Source organism: Oncorhynchus masou, chromosome 8 (assembly GCF_036934945.1).
Source record: "Oncorhynchus masou masou isolate Uvic2021 chromosome 8, UVic_Omas_1.1, whole genome shotgun sequence".
In the NCBI taxonomy this organism is placed as follows: Eukaryota; Metazoa; Chordata; class Actinopteri; order Salmoniformes; family Salmonidae; genus Oncorhynchus; species Oncorhynchus masou.
The window spans coordinates 37,244,968-37,262,945 of record NC_088219.1 but is presented as its reverse complement, the minus strand read 5'-3'; the positions used below and the strand labels follow the sequence as shown (position 1 = coordinate 37,262,945).

At 44.3% G+C, this 17,978-nt stretch overlaps 1 protein-coding gene across 1 annotated transcript; it reads right to left on the bottom strand.

Moving 5' to 3' along the window:
* Nucleotides 1–236: 236 nt before the first annotated feature.
* LOC135544620 (V-type proton ATPase subunit B, brain isoform) lies at nucleotides 237–17,835 on the bottom strand. Its single transcript, XM_064972370.1, has 14 exons — nucleotides 17,638–17,835; nucleotides 17,257–17,312; nucleotides 17,035–17,133; nucleotides 16,818–16,911; nucleotides 11,237–11,314; nucleotides 10,972–11,111; nucleotides 10,540–10,641; nucleotides 7,630–7,727; nucleotides 6,265–6,388; nucleotides 4,399–4,549; nucleotides 2,512–2,594; nucleotides 2,244–2,348; nucleotides 2,024–2,153; nucleotides 237–1,840 (listed from the first exon to the last, which is right to left on the bottom strand). The coding sequence occupies exons 1-14, from the start codon at nucleotides 17,828–17,830 to the stop codon at nucleotides 1,710–1,712; spliced, it is 1,584 nt and encodes a 527-aa protein (XP_064828442.1). The 5' UTR covers nucleotides 17,831–17,835; the 3' UTR covers nucleotides 237–1,709.
* Between the last annotated feature and the right edge of the window lie 143 nt (nucleotides 17,836–17,978).

Sequence of the window (17,978 nt, the reverse complement as noted above, 5' to 3'; positions counted from 1 at the left end):
CATTCATCACTGTCTGTTTTTTTTGTCCGTCAAAAGTTCAACTCTTTCCGGAAGAGTTTCATAAAATAAAAAACGGACAATTTGTACGTTTTCTGTCGGACGATCGTCTCCGTTGTCCATCATCCATCAACGGATGACATCCACTGAAAAACCATTGGCTCAATCCGTAAGTTCCGGATGCCAAAAGTCTGTGTGGCAGCGTCCTTAAAGAGCTAGGAACCACAGAAGAGAGTGGGAGCAGTGTATATTCCTTTATTGCACAGACCCCAGAAAGCTGAGCAGTCATGCCTGCATTTAGACCAACACAACACTAACCATAAATCCAGAAACAGAACATTTACCAAAAGATATAGGAGGAACACATACATAAGTACAGTACATCTGTCTCCTCTCGAGTCTTCACCGTAAATAACAACATTGTCATCACTAAACCACAGCGTGCGTGTCGACGGAGCAGCTACAATAGAGAAATAGAGAGAGAAATATATAGACGACACATATACACTGAGCGTACAAAACATTAGGAACACCTGCTACTTTCCATGACACAGACTGACCAGGTGAATCCAGGTGAAAGCTATGATCCCTTATTGATGACACTTGTTAAATTCACTTCAATAATTGTTGATTTAGGGGAAGATTCAGGTTAAAAAAGGATGATTTTTAAGTCTTGAGACAATTGACATCCAGAGGGTGAATGGGCAAGACACAAGATTTAAGTGCCTTTGAACGGGGCATGGTAGTAAGTGCCAGGAGCACCGGTCTGAGTGTTTAAAGAACTGCAACGCTGCTGGGTTTTTCATGCTCAACAGTTTCTCGTGTGTATCAAGAAATGTCCACCACCCAAAGGACATCCGGACAACTTGACAACATGAGTCAACATGGGCCAGCGTCCCTGTGGAATGCTTTCGACACCTTGTCGTCCACGCCCTGACGAACTGAGGCTGTTCTGACAGCAAAAGGGGTTTGCAACTCAATATTAGGAAGACGTTCCTAATGTTTGTGCACTCAGTGAACAGGTAATAATAACAACAGTTTGTGTGTTGTATCTCTGGCTTTAGTTCAATGAATTAAGGGAGCTTTTGGGTCAACTCGGTGCAGAAACGGCACTGATCTATGCAAAAGACACTAGGAGCACCACACAGGCAACTTATGTGGTCATAACAAAAGGCCATTAGAAACGTAAACAATCATATGTGAGTGAAATAGGCTGTTAGCCTTGAGCCCATCTTTCATACACATGCATCATCACTGCATATTCACTAGTCTACACCTAAAGTACACCTACACATCCTGTTAAAAACACCTTATACCATCCCTCTGACTTATAACAGACCATTCACTATTCATCCAGCTCCCTTTCCGTCCATATATCCATCCAATACATCTAACAGCCAAGGCCATCATGTGATCTGACCAGGGAAAATCCCAGACCCTATTACCAGGCTATTTGGCTCTGCTGGTCAGAGAGAACCTCTCTGGCTTGGAAACCACTGTCTCCATCATCTGCATCTTCTACTTCTACGGGTCTATCTGTTCGGGTAAGGGGTTGCCTCTGTGTGTGACAGTATCAGTACTAGCCTATGATAATGCGTACAGTACAGAAGCTACTGGCAATGTTACAACAGCAACACCATTTACAAAGAGGCCGAGCAAGAGGGAAGGGTTGGAGTTGTGTGTGTCACTATGCATCCCTATGTTTGTCATCATTACTTCAAGCGGGGGTAGAACTCTGCCAGTGTGCTCTGAGGGATTCTCTTCAGCATCTCTTTGGGGAAGATTCTCATCAGCTGCCAGCCGATATCCAGTGTCTCAAACACAGTCCTGTTCTCATAGGCTCCTGGAACAGAGAGAGAGAGAGAGAGCGAGAGAGCGAGAGCGAGAGAGAGAGAGCGAGAGAGATTACACACTTGCGCACACACTCAAACACGCACGCACGCAGGCAGACAGGCACACACACACACACACACACACACACACACACACAGTCCTCCCGTCCCCTCCCCCCTATGCCCCAGTGTACCCTGGGCGATGAAGTTCTTCTCAAACTTCTGTAGGAACTCCAGGTAGAGAAGATCATCAGGCGTCAGAGCCTCCTCTCCTACCACAGCCTTCATCGCCTGCACGTCCTTACCTATAGCATAACACGCATACTACACACACACACACAATAACAGATGATTTCCAGCAGAAGTGTCTAATGTTGTTGAGCAGCGTGTGTGTGTATGTGTGTGTATGCATACCAGCTGGTTGGAGACATCAGAGTGGTCTTTGCGTGTCATCCCCTCTCCGATGGCTGACTTCATCAGACGAGACAGTGATGGCAGAACATTGATGGGAGGATAGATCTAGAGAGAGAAAGAGAGAGAGAGGGGTGAAGAGGGAGAGAGTCGGAAACATCACAACATCAATTGAGAGAATCGATTTGCCAGACACTAGAATCCTGCCAATGCCCAGAGGCGCTTTTTGAAGGTAACAGCCACATTCCTGTGTGTGTCTCTGTGGTGTCACCTGTCTGTTGTGCAGTTGTCTGTCCACGTAGATCTGTCCCTCAGTGATGTACCCTGTCAGATCAGGGATGGGGTGAGTGATGTCTGAGAGAGAGAGAGAGAGAGAGAGAGAGAGAGAGAGAGAGAGAGAGAGAGAGAGAGAGAGAGAGAGAGAGAGAATGAGAGAGAGAGAGAGAGAGAGAGAGAGAAGAGAGAGAGAGAAGAGTGAGAGAGAGAATGAGAGAGAGAGAGAGAGAGAGAGAGAGAGAGTGGAAGAAAGTAAATGACTGTCTATATTTGAGCAGTCAGTTAAGCATGTTAATACATGTGTGTACAGCAGCATCGTTGGGTAAAGGGATATGTGTGATCGACATACCATCACTGGGCATAGTGAGTGTAGGGATCTGGGTGATAAACATACCATCGTTGGGCATAGTGAGTGTAGGGATCTGGGTGATAAACATACCATCGTTGGGCATAGTGAGTGTAGGGATCTGGGTGATAAACATACCATCGTTGGGCATAGTGAGTGTAGGGATCTGGGTGATAAACATACCATCACTGAGCATAGTGAGTATAGGGATCTGGGTGATAAACATACTATCACCGGGCATAGTGAGTAAAGGGATCTGGGTGATAAACATACCATCACTGGGCATAGTGAGTGTAGGGCTCTGGGTGATAAACATAACATCACTGGGCATAGTGAGTATAGGGATCTGGGTGATAAACATACCATCACCGGGCATAGTGAGTATAGGGATCTGGGTGATAAACATACCATCACTGGACATAGTGAGTGTAGGGATCTGGGTGATAAACATACCATCACTGGGCATAGTGAGTGTAGGGATCTGGGTGATCGACATATCATTGTTGGGAATAGTGAGTAAAGGGATCTGGGTGATAAACATACCATCACTGAGCATAGTGAGTATAGGGATCTAGGTGATAAACATACCATCGTTGGGCATAGTGAGTATAGGGATCTAGGTGATAAACATACCATCGTTGGGCATAGTTAGTATAGGGATCTGGGTGATAAACATACCATCGTTGGGGGGCATAGTTAGTATAGGGATCTGGGTGATCGACATACCATCGTTGGGCATAGTTAGTACAGGGATCTAGGTGATAAACATACCATCGTTGGGCATAGTTAGTATAGGGATCAAGGTGATAAACATACCATCATTGGCAATAGTTAGTATAGGGATCTGGGTGATAAACATACCATCGTTGGGAATAGTTAGTATAGGGATCTGGGTGATCGACATACCATCGTTGGGCATAGTTAGTACAAGGATCTAGGTGATAAACATACCATCGTTGGGCATAGTTAGTATAGGGATCTAGGTGATAAACATACCATAGTTGGGAATAGTTAGTATAGGGATCTGGGTGATAAACATACCATCGTTGGGAATAGTTAGTATAGGGATCTGGGTGATCGACATACCATCGTTGGGCATAGTTAGTACAGGGATCTGGGTGATAAACATACCATCGTTGGGCATAGTTAGTATAGGGATCTAGGTGATAAACATACCATCGTTGGGAATAGTTAGTATAGGGATCTGGGTGATAAACATACCATCGTTGGGAATAGTTAGTATAGGGATCTGGGTGATAAACATACCATCGTTGGGAATAGTTAGTATAGGGATCTGGGTGATCGACATACCATCGTTGGGCATAGTTAGTACAGGGATCTAGGTGATAAACATACCATCGTTGGGCATAGTTAGTATAGGGATCTAGGTGATAAACATACCATTGTTGGGAATAGTTAGTATAGGGATCTGGGTGATAAACATACCATCGTTGGGAATAGTTAGTATAGGGATCTGGGTGATAAACATACCATCGTTGGGCATAGTTAGTATAGGGATCTGGGTGATCGACATACCATCGTTGGGCATAGTTAGTATAGGGATCTGGGTGATAGAGCCGTTGCGTCCCTCCACCCGACCAGCTCTCTCGTAGATGGTGGCAAGGTCAGTGTACATGTAGCCTGGGAAACCACGACGACCTGGGACCTCCTCTCTGGCCGCTGAGACCTGAGAGGTGGGGGGTGACATTTACTCGTTGTCTTTGATTTAATGTGTAATAATGTTGATGTTTGCTGTGGCGATGTCTCACCTCTCGTAGCACCTCAGCGTGTGTGTGTGTTATACCTCTCGTAGCACCTCAGCGTGTGTGTGTGTGTTATACCTCTCGTAGCACCTCAGAGTGTGTGTGTGTGTTATACCTCTCGTAGCACCTCAGAGTGTGTGTGTGTGTTATAGCTCTCGTAGCACCTCAGCGTGTGTGTGTGTGTGTTATACCTCTCGTAGCACCTCAGAGTGTGTGTGTGTGTGTGTGTGTGTTATACCTCTCGTAGCACCTCAGTGTGTGTGTGTGTGTGTTATACCTCTCGTAGCACCTCAGCGTGTGTGTGTGTGTGTGTGTTATCGTAGCACCTCAGAGTGTGTGTGTGTGTTATACCTCGTAGCACCTCACCTCAGCACCTCAGCGTGTGTGTGTGTGTGTTATACCTCTCGTAGCACCTCAGAGTGTGTGTGTGTGTGTGTGTGTGTTATACCTCTCGTAGCACCTCAGAGTGTGTGTGTGTGTGTGTGTGTGTTATACCTCTCGTAGCACCTCAGCGTGTGTGTGTGTGTGTGTGTGTGTGTGTTATACCTCTCGTAGCACCTCAGTGTGTGTGTGTGTGTGTGTGTTATACCTCTCGTAGCACCTCAGCGTGTGTGTGTGTGTGTGTTATACCTCTCGTAGCACCTCAGCGTGTGTGTGTGTGTGTGTGTTATACCTCTCGTAGCACCTCAGCGTGTGTGTGTTATACCTCTCGTAGCACCTCAGAGTGTGTGTGTGTGTTATACCTCTCGTAGCACCTCAGTGTGTGTGTGTGTGTTATACCTCTCGTAGCACCTCAGCGTGTGTGTGTGTGTTATACCTCTCGTAGCACCTCAGCGTGTGTGTGTGTGTTATACCTCTCGTAGCACCTCAGAGTGTGTGTGTGTGTTATACCTCTCGTAGCACCTCAGCGTGTGTGTGTGTGTGTTATACCTCTCGTAGCACCTCAGCGTGTGTGTGTGTGTGTGTGTGTGTGTTATACCTCTCGTAGCACCTCAGCGTGTGTGTGTGTGTTATACCTCTCGTAGCACCTCAGCGTGTGTGTGTGTGTGTTATACCTCTCGTAGCACCTCAGCGTGTGTGTGTGTGTGTGTGTGTTATACCTCTCGTAGCACCTCAGCGTGTGTGTGTGTTATACCTCTCGTAGCACCTCAGCGTGTGTGTGTGTGTGTTATACCTCTCGTAGCACCTCAGCGTGTGTGTGTGTGTTATACCTCTCGTAGCACCTCAGCGTGTGTGTGTGTGTTATACCTCTCGTAGCACCTCAGAGTGTGTGTGTGTGTTATACCTCTCGTAGCACCTCAGCGTGTGTGTGTTATACCTCTCGTAGCACCTCAGCGTGTGTGTGTGTGTTATACCTCTCGTAGCACCTCAGAGTGTGTGTGTGTGTTATACCTCTCGTAGCACCTCAGAGTGTGTGTGTGTGTGTTATACCTCTCGTAGCACCTCAGCGTGTGTGTGTGTGTTATACCTCTCGTAGCACCTCAGCGTGTGTGTGTGTGTTATACCTCTCGTAGCACCTCAGTGTGTGTGTGTGTGTGTGTGTGTGTGTGTGTGTGTGTGTGTGTGTGTGTGTGTGTGTGTGTGTGGTGTGTGTGTGTGTGTGTGTGTGTGTGTGTGTGTGTGTGTGTGTGTGTTATACCTCTCGTAGTGCCTCTGCGTAGGAGCTCATGTCAGTCAGGATGACAAGGACGTGCTTCTCACACTGGTAGGCCAGATACTCTGCTGATGTCAGAGCTAGGCGGGGCGTGATGATACGCTCTATACTGCAGAGAGACGGGGAGAGGGTAAGATCTTCAAGGCAAGAGGTGAGAGGTCACCAATGAAGCATGGTTTCCGTTAGGAAAATGTGGCGCCGGACAACATGACTGGGCAGATTTTAATTTACTGGCCATTTGAGAAATTTACTGGACACATATGCATAGGGTGACTAACCCATTAGGGCAGGGGTAGGCAACTAGATTGTGCGGTGGGACGATCCGGAAGAGATGGTCGGAGGCGGAATATAATTCTCATCATTTGTACACTGCAAATTGACCACAACTTGGCCCAAAAATAGATTGTATTAGAAAATAAAAAAACATTGATTACATTGAGACACAATGACATATGTATATTTTTTTATACTTGGGAACAGATTACCGATGTAATGAATTCCTGGTGGTTATACAGTAAAAAAAAACGAGTTTTGCCTGTTTGCCGACCCATGCATGAGGGTGTCCACCCCCAGCGCTCAGAAGGACAGGAATCACATTTACACTATGGGAGTTCATCTTAACAGTGGTGCAGCGGTCTAAGGCACTGCATCTCGGTGCTAGAGGCGTCACTACAGGCACCCTGGTTCGAATCCAGGCTGTTTCACAACCGGCCGTGCACAATTGGACAAGCGTTGGCCGGTCAATTCTTAACTGACTTGTTAAATAAAGGTTAACAGAACATGTAATGAAGTAGCCAATAAAACGTCATTTTCAAACATTTCCCAAAATGCAATTAGCAGGAAAACACCATTCTAAACATTTAGCCGACGCTCATATCAAGAGCTCTTTTTACCCATGGACATCAAAACGCAATTACAGTTAGAATTGTTGCACAATGAAAAGCACATTTCACTCCAGCAGCAACTCGCTGAGGACTCGTGATATTCCTCTCAAAATTAGCTCGATATGTCGAGACGTGTGATAAATAAGATATATGATGACTCACGAAAATGCACACGCCCCAATTATTCCACTAAATGTAGCTAATTAACCTATAAGCACGACAGTCAACTGTATTTACATCAACTGATATTTCCATCAATTAATAAAAAATAATACTTTTCAATGGGATTGTTTTTTATCCCGGTCAATTTGGTTGGCAACAATTCTATTTATCAGCTACAACAACAAAAGATATTGCCCAAAAACAGGCAATTACCAGCTAATGAAAACCCTGCAATGAAGGTTAATTGGACAGGTTGAGGAGCAGGTGAGATGAGGGTAGAGGTTAAAGGTTAGAAGTGACCTACGTGGGGTCGTTGGCCAGGTTGAGGAACAGACAGACGTTGTCCATGGAACCATTCTCCTCAAAGTCTGACTTGAAGAACCGAGCTGTCTCCATGTTGACCTGGAGTCAAGGGTTGGAGGTCAAAGTTTAAAGCTGGAATCCTTAATTGAAATAATAACAAAACAGTCCCCCTGTAGTGGGGTAATATTTGATATGTGTATATTATGTATACACTACATCAACAAAAGTATGTGGACACCAGCTTGTCGAACATCTCATTCCAAAATCATGGGCATTAATATGGAGTTGCCCCCCCCCCCCCCCCCCTTTGCTGCTATAACAGCCTCCACTATTCTGGGAAGGCTTTCAACTAGATGTTGGAACATTGCTGCTGGGACATGCTTCCATTCAGCCACAAGAGTATTAGTGAGGTCGGACACCAATGTTGGACATTAAGGCCTGGCTCGCAGTCAGGGCTCTGTGCAGGTCAGTCAAGTTCTTCCACACCAATCTCGACAAACAATTTCTGCATGGATCTCGGTTTGTGCACGGGGGCATTGTCCTGCTGAAACAGGAAAGTGCCTTCCCCAAACTGTTGCCACAAAGATGGAAGCACAGAATTGTCTAAAATGTCATTGTATGCTGTAGCGTTAAGATTTCCCTTCACTGGAACTAAAGGGCCGAGCCCGAACCATGACAACCATTATTCCTCCTCCACCAAACTTTACAGTTGCACTATGCATTTGGGCAGGTGGCGTTCTCCTGGCATCCGCCAAACCCAGAAAAGTCCATCCAACAGCCAAATGGTGAAGTGTGATTCATCACTCCAGAGAACGCGTTTTCACTGCTCCAGAGTCCAATGGCGGTGAACTTTACACCACTCCAGCCGACGCTTGGCATTGCGCATGGTGATATTAGGCTTGTGTGCGCCTGCTCGGCCATGGAAACCCATTTCATGAAGCTCCCGACAAACAGTTCTTGTACTGACGTTGCTTTCAGAGGCACTTTGGAACTCGGTAGTGAATGTTGCAACCGAGGACAGAGATTTTTTACACACTACGTGCTTCAGCTCTTGGCGTCCCCATTCTGTAAGCTTGTGTGGCCTACCACTTCGCGGCTGAGCCATTTTTGCTCCTAGACGTTTCCACTTCACAATAACAGCACTTACAGTTGACCGGGCAGCTCTAGCAGGGCAGAAATTATACGAACTGACTTGTTAGAAAGGTGTCATCCTATGACGGTGCCACGTTGAAAGTCACTGAGCTCTTCAGTAAGGCCATTCTACTGCTAATGTTTGTCTAAGGAGATTGCATGGCGGTGTGGTCGATTTTATACACCTGTTAGCAACGGGTGTGGTTGAAATAGCCGAATCCACTCATTTGAAGGGGTGTCCACATACTTCTGTATATATAGCAACGGGTGTGGTTGAAATAGCCGAATCCACTCATTTGAAGGGGTGTCCACATACTTCTGTATATATAGTGTGCCTCACTCGTAAAATCTCTTTAAAATTAGAATAAACATTATGAGAAGTGAATATCAAAGCAAGTGTCATTTCATTACTTGCAAAACAATTGGATTCACAATTCGCAACTTAAGTTGCAAGGCAATACTAACATTAACAAAGCATAATTCTGAGGGTATAGATCCTCAGTTAACATATAAGACAAAGCGTGAACAAAGAGATGCCTACTAGACCAGAGTCCTAGAAATGTTGAATTGATCGTATAACCTTCAAATGGACAGGATACAGGATGAGAGAAGGAACAACAGGCCTTCATTTAATTTATAACATCTGAAGATGTGTAAAACCAACCACCATTGTCCAGTCCAACAATACCAAGTTTACAGTAACCTGATCACTCAGGCCCAATCTCCACAGGGTGTCACAGCATCTAACTTTCATTTAGATTTTTAAGGTCAACCACATTACAATGATTTTGGGATAAAGACGATATATACAGTCCCAGTCAACAGTTTGGAAACACCTACTCATTCAAGGGTTTTTCTTTATTTAACTATTTTCTACATTGACTTGCAAAATGTTCTACATTGTAGAATGATAGTGAAGACATCAAAACTATGAAATAACACATATGGAAACATGTTGTAACAAAAAAAGTGTTAAACAAATCAAAACATATTTTATATTTGAGATTCTTCAAAGTAGCCACCCTTTGCCTTTAAGACAGCTTCACACACACTTGGCATTCTCTCAACCAGCTTCATGAGGTAGTCACCTGGAATGCATTTCAATTAACAGGCCTGCATTGTTCAAAGTCAATTTGTGGAAGTTTTTTCCTTCTTAATGTGTTTGAGCCAATCAGTTGCGCTGTGACAAGGTAGGGGTGGTATACAGAAGATATACAGAAGCCTTATTTGGTCAAATATAAAACACTTTTTGGGATTACTAACATTATTCCATGTGTGTTATTTCATATTTTTGATGTGTTCACTATTAATAGTTAAAATAAAGAAAACCCTTGAATGAAAAGGTGGTACCGTATATTAATAAAAACATTTTTGGGGCAGGGTTGGAAATTCTCCCGGGGTCGCAACCCCTACTTTAAGAACCGCTGTTTTAAAGAGTCAATCTGCAGTTGTTACATACTTTTATTAAACTTAGAAATGTATAATATGTATCCATTGTTTCTGGAAGAATATAACTTATAAATGCCTCATGAGCTTAGTTCAACTGTCACATCCGGTCAGAACAACAAATATAAGCTTGTTTGACTTGTAAACATTGTAAATCTAGACAAACACTGAATAGCCTCAAAACATGCTTTAAAATATACATGTGATATCATGGATGGTCAGTCCTTGCATCCATTACTCGGTCTATGAATTTGAGAGGGGATACATTTCTCCAGGCCTATCCCTCAGCTTTTGGCCCTTTAAGGGGTCATGTGCGTGTAACCATGTGTCTCACCCCCATTGCGGCGAAGACGATAGCGAAGTTGTCATCACTGTAGTCCATCACATCTTTAGACTTCCTCACCAGGCCTGCCTGACGACAGATCTGAGCCGCTATCTACACAGAGAGAGAGAGAAAGAGAGAGAGGGGGGGGGGGAGAGACAGAGGAGAAGAGTGTGGGCAAAAGATAGAAACACGCTGCAGGATATGAAAAAACAACTGTTTCCTTCCTTGGAGGAGAGCCTCAAAGCTCATTTCCCATTTAATCAAACTGAACTAATTAAAAGAAAATGATACAAATTAATGAATCAATTTCATTAGTGGGTTTAATCAGCACTAGACCCTATGGATGTGCTACTTCAATACCTTCACACAAATTGCCAGGCCATTCACACAGCTCTTAATGCTGAGGATGGTGGTTAACGGAGGCAGGGAGTGTGTGCGTACCTCATTGTGTGGCAGTCCTGCAGCAGAGAAGATGGGTATTTTCTGCCCCCTAGCGATGCTGTTCATGCCGTCTATAGCAGAGATCCCTGTCTGGATCATCTCCTCCGGGTAGATACGACACTGAGGGTTGATAGGCTGGCCTGGACACACGAGCACGTCCGCACACACGCACACACACACACACACACGTTATTATCTCCTCAAAAAAGAAACAATACTCTCTATCGTTATATTCATCTCTCAATCTATAACTCTAGACGTGTACCCATGATGTCCAGGTAGTCTTCTGCCATCACTGTGGGGCCTTTGTCAATGGGCTTGCCTGATCCATTAAACACGCGACCTGCAAACAGAAATGCCCATACACACGCACAGGCATGCACACCAACACACACAGGTTCAGATTGACTGTTCTTAACGTGTGTTACTGTGTGTGTGTATACAACAACAGCAAAACATTTACAGTGAGGGAGAGGTCGAAATTACATAATTGTTACCCGGAGGAAAATGGGGGAGGGTCATGTCATTTGTAATCGATTAAATGTCGTATTGCTCAGTGTTTGAGAATGAGTTGCTTATTATAACTCGATGTGTGCCCGATACTGCCCCTCATAGGTGATTCTCTGCTGGGCGTGCAATGGCAAGTGTGCCAAGTGTGGTCTCAATCAAATGATCCATAGCCTATACCGTAGTAGGCTATACGAAGAGCATGCTGGGAGAAGCACTGGGATGGTGTATATGAAACTACACTGCATTACACACCACAATAGATAGGCTATCCCAATCATAAGCCCTGGCCTGCCCTGTTCTTGCTGATGCAAACCCCTTTTGTGCTACCAAACCGATGGCTGTGCTGTGCACCGGTGGCAATTAAGGACGTGAGTCAAAGGCTTCTTCCAGAAAATAATGCTGTATTTGTCCAAAATGTTCAGTTTGAAAGCGAAGACGAGGAGGAGGACCGGAGGTACGTTTGCTACTGCTACAATTGATTTGAATAAAAAACAACATGTTTCATTGCCCATAATGAAGCTATTTATTAGCGTTATTGATCTCACAATGAGCCATATTCGAGTAATTTACATCACTTATTGTACTATGAAGCGGCTGCAGTGGAGATGGACAAGCAATGGACGCTGAAAGTCAGCTAATTCCAGAAGGCCTCATTCACTCATTTTAATTACATTTTAGGCTATTAACAACAAGAGTGCTCTCTGTTGGAGCCTTTTTTTTAAACTTTTTTGCTTAGTCATTATGGGATATTGTGTATAGATTTAATCACTTTTAGAATAAGGCTGTAACGTAACAAAATTTGGAAAAAGTCAGGGAGTCTGAATCCTTTCCAAAGGCACTGTAAGTCATCAAGCATTGATATTTATTCGCAACAAGTCCATTGGTGGAAACATGTTGGTGGGGAAATGCTAATATTTTCAATTAACAAAAATATAAACGCAACATGCAACATTTTCAAAGATTTTACAGATTTTGTTTGTTTGTTTGAATATTACCCCCTTTCCCCCAAAAATGTGATCTTGTCTCATTGCTTCAACTCCCCAACGGGCTCAGGAGGTGAAGTTGAGTCATGCGTCCTCCAAAACATGATCCGCCTAATCGCGCTTCTTAACACCCGCCCGCTTAACCCAGAAGCCATCTGCACCAATGTGTCGGAGGAAACCCGCCACAAGGAGTCGCTAGAGCGCGATGAGCCAAGTAAAGCCCCCCCAGTCAAACCATCCCCTAACCCGGATGACACTGGGCCAATTGTGCGCCGCCCTATGGTAGGCCCAAGTTACAGTTCATATGAGGAAATCCGTCAATTGAAATAAATTCATTAGGCCCTAATCTATGGATTTCACATGACCAGGAATACAGAAATGCATCTGTTGGTCACAGATACCTTAAAAAAAGGTTGGGGCGTGGATCAGAAAACCAGTCAGTATCTGGGGGACACCATTTGACTCATGCAGCGCAACAAATCTCCTTCACATAGAGTTGATCAGGCTGTTGACTGTGGCCTGTGGAATGTTGTTCCTCTCCTCTTAAAATAGCTGTGCAAAGTTGCTGGATATTGGTGAGAACTGGAACACGCTGTCGTGCACGTCGATCCAAAGCATCCCAAACATGCTCAATGGGTGACATGTCTGGTGAGTATGCAGCCCAAGGAAGAACTGGGACATTTTCAGCTTCCAGGAATTGTGTATAGTTCCTTGCGCCATGGGGCCATGCATTATCATGCTGAAACCTGAGGTGATGGCGGCAGATGAATGGCACAACAATGGACTTCAGGATCTCATCACGGAATCTCTTTGCATTCAAATTGCCATTGATAAAATGCAGTTGTCTTTCGTGGTGTGTAGCTTATGCCTACCCATACCATAACCCCACCACCACCACAACGGGGCACTCTGTTCACAACGTTGACATCAGAAAACCACTCGCCCACACAACTCCATACACGCTGCCATCTGCACGGTACAGTTGAAACCGGGATGAATCTGTGAAGAGCACACTTCTCCAGCGAGCCAATGGCCATAGAAGGTGATCCTTTGCCCACTGAAGTCGGTTATGATGCCAAACTGCAGTCAGATCAAGAACCTGGTGAGGACCACGAGCACACAGATGAGCTTCCCTGAGACGGTTTGTGACAGTTTGTGCAGAAATTCTTCGTATGTGAAAACCCACAGTTTCATCAGCTGTCCGGGTGGCTGGTCTCAGACGACCCGCAGGTGAGTGGTTACACGTGATCTGTGGTTATAAGGCCAGTTGGAGGTACTGCCAAATTCTCTAAAACGACGTGTATGGTATAGAAATTAACAGAACATTCTCTGGCAACAGCTCTGGTGGACATTCCTGCAGTCAGCATGTCAATTGCACGCTCCCTCAAAACTTGAGACATCTGTGGCATTGTGTTGTGTGACAAAACTGAACATTTTAGAGTGGCCTTTTATTGTCCCCAGCACAAGGTGCACCTGTGTAATGTTCATTCTGCTAATCGGCATCTTGATATGCTACGGATTATATTGGCAAAGGAGAAAGGCTCGCTAACAAGGTAGTAAACAAATTTGTGCACCAAATATGAGAGAAAAAAGCTTTTTGTTCACATGGAACATTTCTGGGATCTTCTATTTCAGCTCATGAAACATGGGACCAACACTTTACATGGAAACCTAGCTAGTGTTAGTAAATGTTGCAACTTGAATGGCTTGGTGTGCTAAGTTAAAATCAGGGCTAGAATTGAGGGGGTATGTGAGGGTATTGGGGCCTTTGTTAAAGAAAAAGGCCAAAAGCATAGGCTTACCTCTTAAGATTTTATATAAAGCGATCTATAACTAAGCTTTAGTACGCAATGCCATTTAAAAAAAAATCAATTGTGAAGCATTTGTTACACACAACAGGCTGGCAGGAGCGCTCAGCATTTCAACAACAGATCAACAACATGATTTTGACATTTAGGCTGTATAAAATGTTAACTAATTACTTAGAATTAGATAGTAATTAGACAAAATAGTCTTATTATGCTAAACAATAATTCTACAGTGCCTTTTGAATTCACTTGAAGAAATATGCGTTTGGCCAGTCTTTGGTTTGAGGATCATGCAGTGACCTACGCAAGTTCATTTAGACTAGCAAATGCTCTTATATTTCACAGTCAACACAAATCTATTTTGTAACAACAATATCATAGAATAAAGTATAATAAATTAGAAAAAGGACAGGTTTCCAAATGACAAAATGTTACAAGCGCATACCTGATGATATGCGGCTGCTGTTTTAATAAACAAATGGCTTTTTCTCAAATGTTTTGATGATGATCAGATACTTCAGATGTCATTGGTTCTGTTGCGCTCAATTTTTACAGTTGATCGACAACTGTACCACTGTTCCAAACTTAGACTACCCTCTTTTTTTTAACAATAACATACAGTGGGGCAAAAAAGTATTTAGTCAGCCACCAATTGTGCAAGTTCTCCCACTTAAAATTATGAGAGATGCCTGTAATTTTCATCGTTGGTACACTTCAACTATGACAGACAAAATGAGGAAAGAAAATCCAGAAAATCACATTGTAGGATTTTTAATGAATTTATTTGCAAATTATGGTGGAAAATAAGTATTTGGTCAATAACAAAAGGTTATCCCAATACTTTGTTATATACCCTTTGTTGGCAATGACAGAGGTCAAACGTTTTCTGTAAGTCTTCACAAGGTTTTCACACACTGTTGCTGGTATTTTGGCCCATTCCTCCATGCAGATCTCTTCTAGAGCAGTGATGTTTTGGGGCTGTTGATGGGCAACACGGACTTTCTACTCCCTCCAAAGATTTTCTATGGGGTTGAGATCTGGAGACTGGCTAGGCCACTCCAGGACCTTGAAATGCTTCTTACAAAGCCACTCCTTCGTTGCCCGGGTGGTGTGTTTGGAATCATTGTCATGCTGAAAGACCCAGCCACATTTCATCTTCAATGCTCTTGCTGATGGAAGGAGGTTTTCACTCAAAATCTCACGATACATGGCCCCATTCATTCTTTCCTTTACACGGATCAGTCATCCTGGTCCCTTTGCAGAAAAACAGCCCCAAAGCATGATGTTTCCACCCCCATGCTTCACAGTAGGTATGGTGTTATTTGGATGCAACTCAGCATTCTTTGTCCTCCAAACACGACGAGTTGAGTTTTTACCAAAAAGTTATATTTTGGTTTCATCTGACCATATGACATTCTCCCAATCTTCTTCTGGATCATCCAAATGCTCTCTAGCAAACTTCAGACGGGCCTGGACTTGTACTGGCTTAAGCAGGGGGACACGTCTAGCACTGCAGGATTTGAGTCCCTGGCGGCGTAGTGTGTTACTGATGGTAGGCTTTGTTACCTTGGTCCCAGCTCTCTGCAGGTCATTCACTAGGTCCCCCCGTGTGGTTCTGGGATTTTTGCTCACCATTCTTGTGATCATTTTGACCCCATGGGATGAGATCTTGCGTGGAGCCCCAGATCGAGGAAGATTATCAGTGGTAGTGTACGTCTTCCATTTCCTAATAATTGCTCCCACAGTTGATTTCTTCAAACCAAGCTGCTTACCTATTGCAGATTCAGTCTTCCCAGCCTGGTGCAGGTCTACAATTTTGTTTCTGGTGTCCTTTGACAGCTCTTTGGTCTTGGCCATAGTGGAGTTTGGAGTGTGACTGTTTGAGGTTGTGGACAGGTGTCTTTTATACTGATAACAAGTTCAAACAGGTGCCATTAATGCAGGTAACGAGTGGAGGACAGAGGAGCCTCTCATTTTGTCTGTCATAGTTGAAGTGTACCTATGATGAAAATGACAGGCCTCTCTCACCTTTTTAAGTGGGAGAACTTGCACAATTGGTGGCTGTCTAAATACTTTTTTGCCCCACTGTATATAAAAAAAAAATTAACGTCTCTGTTGCTGCAGTGTGCGCTTATTCGTTGTCATGCTCTGATGTGGTATTAAAAACAGATTCTGCAGTCATGTAAAATGACAGAATTGTATCAAATGCGTTTTTAAATTGATATTTTTTTCTTGGACCGCAAATAAGATGGTAGGTTCATTCGGTGCTTTTACAATAATGGAGATCTCTTCACCCCTTACCCTTGTCCTTCTGGCTACGTTGCCATGTAATGTTACAAAATGAAGAACAGTTTCTAAAACGTCATATCAAAGGGTCTGGTCTGTCTGTCCTAGGTGTGAGGGTAAATGATAGGCATGTTCTCTGCTATCCACTTTGTTTTTATCTATATTTTGGGTATAGGGGAATATCTGACCTCACTTCAGAGGTCAGATTTTCTCCAGGTATCCCTCATTATAAATAACATACAGTCCCTAAGTGCCGTACCCAGCATATCTTCAGAGACAGGGGTGCGCAGGATGTCTCCTGTAAACTCACAGCTGGTCTTCTTAGCATCAATACCTGATGTCCCCTCAAACACCTACACACACCCACAAACATGCACACACACGCACGCACACACACGCAAAGGGACAGTTAACACAGGGCTCTGAGTTGTAGGATTTTGAGACATGATGGGCAAGTCACACACAGACACACTGACCTGCACCACGGCTTTAGACCCTGTAACCTCCAACACCTGGCCACTCCTCTTGGTTCCATCTGGCAGGGTCAGGTGGACGATCTCTGCATACCTGGGGAACTGTCTCACAAACACACACACACACAGGGTCACCTGGGAAACTGAATAACACGCTGGTCAGAGCCTGGCTGTGTTTTAATACAATATGTTGATTTGAAGATGTACTAATCTGTGATCGCTCACCTTCACCTGGTCCAGAATCACGAGAGGCCCGTTCACTCCAGACACTGTCTTATAGGCTACAAACAGAGAGCAGAGTTACTCACACACTGCTCACACCCGTTGTAGTAAGAAGCTGCAAGTCATGCAACTGCTGCAAAACATTTTGAGGGGGTGATGGTGAAATTCGATTTATTTTCATTCATTAGGATATGAGAAAGGTATATTTCCCAGCAACATATGATACAAATGCGTTTCAATAGCAATCGATTCCCCTGAATACTACTATTAGTCATCATCACTTGCCGCAGAATGCGCAACGTTATCTCCTATCGGGCTGTCTGTCTAGCCCCTCCGTTCCTGCGTTATTCTCCGGTTTACCGGGCACGACAGCTAATAACTCACTCAGGCGCGGCTGGGAGATGTAGTCGCGTTTAACGGCCAGGACTTGCTCCCGGGAGGCAGCCGTCTTGTTGCCGGTAACGGCTGATGAGAGCTCGTTAACAGCTCCGCTGACCATTCCCTTCAGCACCTTCAACGCCATGTTTACCTCTGGATTGGAGTTGGAGCAGACAGTCGTGACAGCAAAACTGCGCATGCGAGGTCGCTACGCGGAGGAGCTGACCAAGGTGCTGATTATTCCATGATTTGTTTTATTATAAAGTGTGTAAACTGACATTTTGGGCTAAAACAAGTATTATAAATTGGGTGGTTCGAACGCTGAATGCTGATTGGCTGACAGCCGT